This window comes from Acanthochromis polyacanthus, chromosome 10, assembly GCF_021347895.1.
Source record: "Acanthochromis polyacanthus isolate Apoly-LR-REF ecotype Palm Island chromosome 10, KAUST_Apoly_ChrSc, whole genome shotgun sequence".
NCBI lineage: Eukaryota > Metazoa > Chordata > Actinopteri > Pomacentridae > Acanthochromis > Acanthochromis polyacanthus.
This window is the reverse complement of record NC_067122.1, coordinates 16,953,743-16,964,540: the sequence shown is the minus strand read 5'-3', so window position 1 is coordinate 16,964,540 and position 10,798 is coordinate 16,953,743. Positions and strand designations below refer to the sequence as shown.

The 10,798-nt window shown below is 41.2% G+C and overlaps 1 protein-coding gene across 1 annotated transcript; it reads right to left on the bottom strand.

The window, feature by feature from the left end:
- Positions 1-205: 205 nt before the first annotated feature.
- Positions 206-10,661, bottom strand: si:ch211-114c17.1 (pre-mRNA-processing factor 39). The gene is made up of 15 exons (XM_022203260.2): positions 10,565-10,661; positions 8,270-8,520; positions 7,965-8,090; positions 7,725-7,843; positions 7,062-7,229; positions 6,545-6,725; positions 6,308-6,412; positions 4,818-4,935; positions 4,579-4,733; positions 4,353-4,479; positions 3,498-3,769; positions 3,089-3,273; positions 2,905-2,979; positions 1,917-2,088; positions 206-1,722 (listed from the first exon to the last, which is right to left on the bottom strand). The coding sequence occupies exons 1-15, from the start codon at positions 10,620-10,622 to the stop codon at positions 1,651-1,653; spliced, it is 2,184 nt and encodes a 727-aa protein (XP_022058952.2). The 5' UTR covers positions 10,623-10,661; the 3' UTR covers positions 206-1,650.
- Between the last annotated feature and the right edge of the window lie 137 nt (positions 10,662-10,798).

The following is a 10,798-nucleotide window of genomic DNA, read 5'->3' as shown; positions in this document are numbered from 1 at the left end:
CTCATTGTATTATTACTAAAGGCCTCCCCTCAATGAACGTTTGGGGGCGCTGCCAGCCAGGAGCAGAAGTCCATTAATGTTGTGTGGTCAGAACAAGCGCTCACAGGCATTCTTCATAAAGGAAGATGAGGAAGACTCCTGTACTGATGCAAGTGAACAAATAAGGCTGGAGAGTAGATGTCAAAAAGAGAGGGCTTAGAAGGAGTTCTGTTTTTTATACTTTAATAGTCCATCCAAAAAAAGTAGTGTTTTGGTTTTAAGATGTCTGAAGCAAATATTGTTAAAACAAGAGTCCACAGCTGTTCCAACATCTGTGAGGACCTTCATAAGCTCAGCAATGCATTGATCCAAATGTTAAACACTGATGAGATGTGATTAATCAAATAATTGTCACCTATTAAATTTATCCATTTTCTGTAATCAACTGGTCAGTTTATTACGAACATTAATTTCAGATGTTCTCATTACAGCATCCAGTATGTGAGTATCTTCTGGTTTCTTTCTCCTCTACAACATTAAACTGACTATCTTTGGGTTGTGGGAAACACCAGAAAAATGATCATCCACACAAAGCCTGTTTAACAAGTATAATGAATACCAGATTTGCCATTTTATTTTGGAATATACTAATTTGAATGATCATAAGTACTGCTGAAGCTTCAGAGAACAGTTGTGCAGGTATGCGGTCATAACCCAAAGCATTGGGCAAATTTTAATTGTGACCTGATGATGGCGCTACACACAAAGTTTAAAGAACCACCAGACTGGTAATAGTTCATCCTGTGACAGTCATCAGTGTGTGCAAAGGTCAATACAATCCGTCCAGTAGGTGAAAAGTCACTAATTCACTGTAGGATTTATCTTCTGGTGACATCTGTACCAAAGTTCAGGTCTAATATCTCAGCCTGAGCCAACAACACTGCTGTCCCAGAGCCACGCTGCCTGCTTGGGTAAATGTTTAAAAAAAAATCAAAGAAAATGCGAGTGCTTGCCCTGCTTGTTTGTGCCTGTGAAGCCAACACTTTATTTCCTCTTGTGTTGTATTCCTCCCGACCTGACAAGTACAGGAAGTCCCAGACGGGAGCAGGACACAATCCTCCTCCTCTTAACAGGCTTTCACAACGAGTGAGTTAACAGTTCGTTTTTTACCTTCATGGAAGCACAAGCAAACAAACACACGACACAAAACAGCTCAGTTGTGACACACTATAAAACACCTTTATGTACATTAGAAAAAACACCATAGCCTACTCTGTGGAATGGTACAAAATGTCATTCATACATCACCTGTCGAGTTGAATACACTGGATGACTTTAAAACACGAGCAAAGGGGTTCGGCTTGCCAACAAATACAAAAATAGTTCTGATTAAAATGCAGAGACACTGTACTGAAAATGGGCGTCACTGTTTGTTTTCGTCGTCTCTCCGCCTGCTGGATCAACAATGAGACGACGCCGACGTGTTCGATGAGCTCCACTCCTCATTTTCACAAATCCAGGACAGTGAGCGACCTCGAGGACGGACGGAGTGGGAGAGAGGGATGCTGGGATATGTTTGAGCAGGTGGGCCCGCAGGAGTGGGTGGTTCAGTTTGTCGTTCAGCCGGGTCACGTGGATTCCTGTGGTCTCCTGGTGCCACAGCTGCTCTCTTTAGCTGGGTGGATAGTAGCCCTGGTTGTAGTTCCAGGTGTTCTGGTAGCCGTAGCTGCCGTACTGTGGTTGCTGGAACAGAATCATGACAGAAAACAACATTACCATATGAACCCACCTCGACTCCACAGTGCTAACAGAAACCCCTTTAGACAGACAGACTGTGGTTTATCTGCATCTAATTCAAGGCGTATTGGTGCATGAGCAGATTTAAACGACCATCTTCTAGTTTTAAAATGTCCTCTGTGGTGAAATCTCAGTCCTACCTGGTACCAGTTGCTGTAAGCTCCGTAGCCGGCCTGTGCGCTCATGTCGGTGCCCATCATGTTTGGAGGCGGCGTGGTGATGGGGACGTGTGGCATAGTGGGAGGTGCAGACACAGCGACAGCAGAACCGTCTTCACCTTTGCTCAGTTTTTCTGGATCGTCGGGTTCGTCCCTTTGAAGTCAGATTATTAAGTAATCTTAATCTTAAATGCAATCTTATTTACACGGCACAATATTCCTATATAATTCTATTTGACTTTAAAAGACATCAGCAATAAGGTAGCCAATGAAAATGAGTAAAATTACAACTGAACGAATAGCAGCAAGTTTGGAAAAGATAATCTGTCATTACACTGCGGTGAGTTTTATTCAAGGGCAAAATCTTTTAATATTTCTTTGATTACACCTTAACTGTATTTCAAATCTTTTGTTTCTGCACAAAATGGTTGTTTAATAAACTGTTTGGTTACAGAACTAACACACTGGTCCACCACATCATGTGTCGGTCTCCCTGATGACATCTCTGACGTGTTAGGACATGGATTCAATGACGCCTCTGAAGAGAGTTGCCCAGATCCTTGCATTCACTCATTTTTCTTGCTTCCAACTTCAAAAAGGACTGTTCACTTGCTGCAGCATAGATCTCAACCCTCACCAGGTATCATTTTACCTGTCAGAGGTTTGAATATTGTGTCTAATCAGCGTACACTATGTTCACACTCAACTGAGTTTGTAAATCACACATAGAAGTCGCAATTGTGTTCTTAAACATTAGCAAACATTTAAAATACAGTGGTGTGAATTCTTGGTAATAAAAAAGAACGTGCTCTAAAGTGGTAAACTGAGACTTAGTACTACAATGGGACTCCTCTGACTGCATGGCATTCAAAGCATGTGATATTTTACTAAATACTGCAGGTGGAAATCCAAGAGAAATGTTTCTTTGATCCGTTTCACTTTAGATATCTAGTTCCTCTGCCTCTCTCACCCGTTCTCTGCTCCTCTCTTGGTTCCTCCCAGCTCGTTCAGCAGCTTCTGGTGCTCCTCATACACCGACAGCACACTGCAGAGGACAGATGTGCACAAACAGCGAAGATAAACAGATGATGAATGGTTTGCTAGGAACATCAGGGCTTAAAACTTGATTGAAAATATTTAGGGCTGATGCAGACCTCTGGATAGAGTTGCTGTAGTCTTCTACAAACTGCAGGCCTCTCTGTGAGAACAGGATCTTGGTGTGTGGGGCGAGTGGAGCTGCCAGGGCTCGCGTCACGCACTCCTGCACCGCCTCCGCTGACGTCCAGGGTTCCCCCGACACCTCCAGCTCCAACAGGTTCATGTGCAGTTTATCGTTATCCTGAGGGAAGGACGGGGAAAGTTAACAACTATAGTTACTGTGTTTCTACAATGTATGAAACCCATAATTTATGGCCAATCACACTCTACCTGTGACACCATCTCTTTATCACTGTTACAAAGATCTTTATAGGATGAATCGCTAAAAGAAGATTGACTGAAATCCTTTGATGGTGTTATTGGCTGAGATCTTTACAGGTGTTACTATCTTGTGAATTATCTCACCGGACTAATTTCCAGCGCGTCCTGTAAAACCCTGCGGGCTCTGCTGGGGTTCCTGCCCAGTTTCAGCAGCAAGCGAGCCAGCTTGATGGAGTAGAAAGCGTGTAACGTTGGCTTCTCTTTGGACTCTGCCACCGCCTCCCTCAGCAAGGCTTCTGATTGGTCCAGCTGGCCCGCTCGTCTCTCTAAAGCGGCTCTGCGGAGACGGACAACCGCCAATCCTGGCAGGGTTTTCTCCAGTGCTTCCAACACTCGCCGAGCCTCGGTTAAGTCACCTGATGGAGAATATGGAGAAGTTCTCATGAGTGGAATACAGGCAGCACAGGCATCTAATAGTTTGCTTTAAGTAGAATAAATAAAAAATATCTGTCACAGTTTTTGGTGACACAAAATCATGGAAATTGCTTTTATGACAGCTCCTTTATTTTTCAGTTTCACTTTGACTGACTGGGCTGCACAGTGGAGTGGTGGTTAGCATTTTCGCCTTGCAGCGAGAAGATGCCCAGTTTGCATCCCCACCTCCCTGGGATCTTTCTGCATGGAGTTTGTATGTCTTTCCCGTGCATGTGTGGGTTTTCTCCGGGTTCTCCGGCTTCCCCCCACAGTCCAAAAACATGCTGAGGTTATTTGGTGACTCTAAATTGTCCGTAGGTGTGAATGTGAGTGAGGAATGAGGATTAAGCGGTGCATAGTTAATGGATGGATGGACTCTGACTGACAGTAAAGATCTTTTTGGGGAGATGTTTGTCAAGTGATGTTAGTCCTGACTGTAATCTGGAACAATTTTATTTTATGTTGTTAACACTGTGAATATTTCAAAGACAAATATGCATGGTGTGTGTTGATGTTTTGGCGTACCGTGCCTCTCTTCAAAGGTGGCCCACTGCATGTGGATGTTGGGTTTGTAAGCCAGGTGGACCTCACAGGCTCGTTTATAAACAGCCCGAGCTTCGTCCACACTCTGCGGCTCCAAATACTGAATGTACTGAACAACACACACACACACAACAAGCAAATGTTACACAAGGAAGAACATAAACTACACATGTATTAATACTACCATCTAAGATCCCTTTTTTCTTACCCTGATCCAGAACTCTTCATACAGCGCACAGGCGATTAGACAGCGCTCAAAGAGGATGCGAACTCTGTGGTCGTCCTGGGCAACCGCAGCATCCTCTGATGCCTCCTGAGGCTGGGCCGTGACCTCTGACCCCTCTGTGGCTGCTTGGTTTGGATCTAATAGGAGAGAGTGATGTCAAAGCTGCAGATTCTTTCACAAATTCATGAAACCACAGAGACTGTTCAACACAGGCAGCAGACCTTGGCTGGGGTCTTTGGTGTCTGTGTTCAGCTGAGCGATCTCCCAGTCTAGGTAGGAGTGCCAGGACCGGAGCTGGAGGCGGTCAAGTGGCTTCACATGGAAGTATGGCCGCTTGATCTGCAATGACAGATCAAAAGGGGAAATCAGATGTGACTGAATAGAGGGCATTGTATATATGATTTTATACAGCCATGAGGTTTCCTATATTTTGTATTTATAAAGCAGACCTACTTTTTCACCTTTGTTTAAACTATGGCTCCAAGCTCAGCGGTGCCTATTACCACATTATTTTAAAAAAGCAATGCAATGGGGTGCCCGTATAGCTCAACAGGTTAAGCGGGCGACCCATGTACAGGGCTGGTCTCCGACGCAGCGGCCCGGGTTCGATTCCTGCTTGCGGCCCTTTGCTGCATGTCTTCCCCCTACTCTTCTCCCCCGTTTCCTGTCTGCCTTCACTACAACTATCCAAATAAAGCTGAAAATGGCAAAAACAAAATATTTTTAATAAAAGCAATGCAATGAATAAGCTATAATTTGGCTTTCATATCATTTGTTACAATCTTTTTGACGGATTTGGCAATCCTTGCTGTGTGTGATGTTTAGGATCACCAGAGAGGGTGTTGAAAAAACTGAACAGTTGCAATGGACAAACTGGACTATGGTTTCCAACAAAAGAAAGGTTGAGAAGATCAGATGCTTTCCATTTTTCCTTTTGAATCTTTCAAATTAACATGAGGACTCGCATTTAAAAACGATTAGATTTGGCATTAATGTCTTTCTGAAACATGTCGCAATATGCGCCATCGTCGTCATCCATCTGGTTTGTGGCCTTCAGCTCATTAGGTTCATAATTTATTCATTTTATGAACCACTGTTCCCTCCATTCATTTTTCAAACCCTCAAACACATTTGTGCGCTGAAATTTCACGTTTTAAACATTGTTAGAAAGAATATAAACATAAAGACACAAATAGATATTTGCAGGAAAGGATACAGACAAATATGAAAGTAAAGAAATTTTTTTGAGAACTCTAGTTTTAGTTTTTTAAAAAAGGATTTTTAGAAAACCACTTAATTATGTCTGTTGCACTGATAACTGAAAACATGAGACACTGAATGCTGACATCAAATGTATGTTCTTTATTTAATCTCTGATGTCACAGTTTCAAATTTAGATTGTGTCCAATTTAGTCACAGCTCTTGTTCAGATGCTTGTCTGTAGACGACATTTAGCATTTGAGTTTGGATTCTTCTGCCAGTTTGAAGACAGATTTCTGGATATGAAAGTGTTGTTCCTTCTTAAAGAAAGCAGGTTTTCTACTAGAACCTCAACTCAGGTATTATGCATCTTGAAAATTTCAAATACCCAACCTCTAATTCAGAACAACGAGCTGAATTTTCAAAGGAATAGAAAGAAATTGAATGAATGAATAAGAAAGGGAGGAAAAGTGGTGGATGGTAAAAGAAAAAAAAAACAGCCTTAACTTACAGCGTCTTCAAAGTGCCACCTCTTGCGAACTTCTCCCTCGTTGTCCTGGTAAACTTTGTCCCTGCGAACCAGCACTTGTTCCCTTATCTTCTGCATCAATTCCTCCTGAACACAGAGGGTCCAAATTATTGTTAAAAAAAAATCATCTTTTTGACCACCTGTTTACTATACTTCACAAGTATTTTTGTAAATGTTGTGAAACCTCCTCTTAGTATGAGGCATGTGGGTGTTACTCACACTGTCTGTACCCTCGGGTGTGGCAGGTTCTTCCTCCCCTGGCGGCCTCTCCTCCTCCTCCTCCTGGGCCTGTTCGGCTCGTTCGGCCTTCTGATTCTGACGGCACATCGTCCTCAGCTCCTCGTACTCCTCTGTAGAAAGCACCTCTTTAGGCTCGTGGCCGTTTAGGTGTTCCTTAAACCTGAGAGAGGACAAAACAAGAAGAAACAGATAAAGAAAGGAAGTGTTCAAATAAGAGGTGAATCTAAAAAAAATAAAATATAAATCAGAAAACAATAGATTGAATGTTCTTCTAGAAAGCCTACCCGCCACACTGTATTGTCTTAAAAGCACACAAGATATTAGACAATGCCTTTCATATTTCACATTTACAGGACAATAACAGACAAACAACTGGAAATACTTAATGGTTCACAAATTCGAAGATAATATTTCTCATTTAAAAAGTAAAATTCTACTGACAACAACAGATTTGCATCAATGTTTTTATGATATTTGAACTGGGTGGTGGTCTCACTTGTCGTAGTGGGTGTTGTAAAGCTGAGTGGGGACTTTGAGGACTCTGTTCAGGACGGCTGCTGCGTTCTTCATGTTGCCTTGCTCCTTCTCCCACTCAACATACAGATCCCAAAGCCGATCCGAGTGGAAGTCCAGACCTGCTGCCGCAATTGCATCCTCAAACACGCTGGGGGTTGAGATTGGAAAACGATTAAAACAAGAAACTGGAATTATGTTGCTCTGGGCTGAATCTTGTTTGAATTTTTTCAGATCGAAAAAAGGTCAAACAATAGAGTCGTGAGACTAAATTTACTGATGGTTGTGATAAAATATGAATTCAAAACAATACTGGACTTAATAGTGTAATCTGTCAGCTAACAACTTCAGCAAAGTAGTCCTGCAAAACGTAATGTTGCTAATATTTAGAAGGAAATAGGTTAAAGCTAAATAATTTACTAACAGCACAACAAAACAACTCTGGTTCATGATCAGCAGTTTATTTGCATTCTCTCCCTCTTTCATGTGGAACTGAATTTGTGGTCAAAGCTAAAGGACATAACTTACTGTAAACCTAAACAAACAGTGCAGCAGAAAACACAATTTTGGACGCATAAAGACTCCAAATCTGTGTGAAATCAGGCAAATTATCTGCCTAAATGTGTGTGTGCAGACGCTGGTTTACCTGCGAATCCGCTTTGGCGACTCGGGCAGGTTCATGTCCAGTGTTCCCAGCAGCAGATTGATGTAGTGAATCCACAGATCTACACTCAGAGGGATTGACTGAAGGCCCTGAATACACACCTAACATAACACAATCATTATGTCAGTAAAAACACTGTGAACACTCCCCTCATACAAAACCATTCATGTAAGAGTGAGGAAGAAGAAGAGAGTCTGAACTGTAAACTCTGTCTTGTTATACCTCCTCTGCTTTGTCGTTGAAGCCTGCCCGGCGTTCCAGATCTGCAAATTTCTTCCAGTAACCGTAGCACAGTGGATAGCGAATGAGGAAGGCCTCTAGCGATCTGCGAGAAGCTGTGACGTGACTCTGAAGAAATGAGATAAATACAGTTCAAATGTTGTATGAGGCTACCATGCAATGTTCTGTGGCCTCATGGGGACGCTAGAAGCCGATATTTTAAAGTTTTAGATGCAAATGTGTCTTTACTGAGGAACAATATGATGTTTAACTACATTTTGTTTTTCTGTCTAGTCAAAACAACAAACCTCTTGTTCGCAGTACTGCAGCAGATCGGTCCAGCTGGTGAAGTCTTGAGGATTGTCGTGAGCAGCTTTCCACAGACGCTCAAAGTCTGCAGGTAGTTCCCCCTCCTCGTCCTCTGCAGCTGGAGGAATGGAGAAGGAAGCAGGGTCGGGGCCTACAGGAACCTCAGGGGCCACAGCAGCGCTGCCGTTCTCCTCCGACATCTCTGACATCTCAGTCGGAGGTGGTGGTGGAACCTCAGAGGCATCCATGGCTGAAAGAGAAAATGAAATGCAAAATCTACATCATTAGAAGTGACAGTCATTATTGGCTGCTTTTAATGCTGAACATTCTAGAGAAAAAAAACGTGGACAACTCTTCCATATTAAATTAACCTGATTCTGAATTTGACTCACCAGCAATGCTCCTTAACTCAAAAAAGATCCATGAAATTGAAATGCATCACACTATCAGGGTGAAGTACTTAATATTGAATGAATTGCAGCAACAAATTTGTATTTACACAACTGCTTAATGTCTTTATTATTTCAAGGTTTTTTTTGTTGTTTAATTTATAAAATGTCAGAATATAGTGAATGAGAACATCAGTAGGTGCTGAAAGCCAGAGTGAATTTTCTTTATCACAGTTTTAGATTGTATATAAAATAAAACAGGGAAGTGAAATATCTCGTATTAGAAGCTAAAGACACTAAATGTGGAGCAAATTAGCTTAATAACATCTTTAACTCATGAAACTCCTTTGTTGTTGGGATGGATTAATTCTCAGTCATTATAGCCCTTCTGCTCATGGCTGACAAACAAACTGCACAAAAATATCACAGCCTGTGACCTCTAAATACATGACCACTTAGTCAAAAACTATAACACTTGCAAAATGGAAAGTAAATGTTTAGGAAATTACAGAAATAAAGAAAACAGCCAATGGAGTTAGAAAAGAAGAGTACAAAAGATGCTGGTCACATATTTAAGATATGAGACCATAAAATACATTTGGGAAATTAGCTACACTCAAATAATTTACAGAGGGGTCGAAGTAGATTTTAGGCAAACAAGATATACCTGGTGTAGGAGATTAAATCAACACCCATTTCAAAAATGTATATGTGCGATACATATTTTATACATTCATGAGTGAGGTTTTTCCATTTTCTTTTAAACTTTCATTCTTAAAAAGTATTACAAACAGCAATATTGATAGAAAAACAACAACAGCAATTACCTGTCATCCTAATGGATTTTTGTGACTAAAGGTATGAAAAAAAAAGTCCTGACACAATAGAGGTTTTTCAAAATTACTTTAAATTATAAAGAGCTAAGCATTTACCTGACGTATCTGAGCCTGCTGTTATCATTTTGGTTTTTCTCACTATATTCTGAAACATGTCTAACCCAACAATAACACATTCCTTAAGTCATTTAGTACAGTTAATGAGGTGCGATGACAAAGGAAACCCTGTGGTACGCTGTCATTTTTTTTGCCACCTTACTTAGCACAATATAAAAACAAGTAAAATATCTATGCACTTCTGATGTAGCACTAGGTATAAAACAGTTTACGGATAGATTTGAAGGAGGAGACTGAATGAAAGTGCACTGAAATTAAAATAGATGTAACATGACGTTATGGATGCTCTGTGGACAGTTTCATCAAAAACGCCTTCTGACATTTCAAGAAACCAGTGCCAACCATCATACATTGTTGCAAGTTTACTATAATGCATGGTGCATGAATGAATTAATAAACAGCTGAATGCAATGAGGAAGAACTGGTTGTCCAAATTCTGAAACTTTCAAGATGACACTCAGCTGTCAAACCTGAACATATACCAATTTCTGCCTGCAGTCGGTGTTTAAATCATCATTAAAACACCCAACAAAAAAACCCAAACACATTGCATTAAGGATTTTACTCTTAAAAATATAAACACCTGCCTGCAGAGATTTGTTTCATTCATTAAGAGCTCAGTGGACTGAGTTTAGACGTGCAGTCTTCAGCACCTCTGGGCTGTTGTGAGCATTGTTCTACTAATTTGTGACTGAAAGTGAACAGCAACGACCAACCACTTTGTAAAACACTGTACAATAAGTTAGTTAAAGTTAGTTAACAGGATATTGTCCCGTTTCATGCTGTGTAGTTGAAAACACGTTAGCTTAGCTTAGCTTGTCATGCTTCCTTACAATGGGTCAATTTGGAGGATTTATCTTTAAAACACGTGCAGGTAACACCGAAACTCAGCAAAATCTGTCAAACGACACCCAACTGCGAGCTGCAGGTTCATTAATGTGAATTAAGCTACCTGGAGACTCTTCGAGCTCCCCGTTGCCGCTCATCTCCTCACATCCCTCCGCCGCCATAATGGAAACGTCTGGCTGACGTCATCCAAGCGCGACAAGACACCGAAACTAGAACAGCATAAAATACTGTGAACTTCATTTTATCATCATTTGGACGAGAAAACACTCCTCTTTTTGCTCTGTAGTAATCTTTTAATTAATTTGGGACATATTTACTTATATTGAAAGGTTACCTG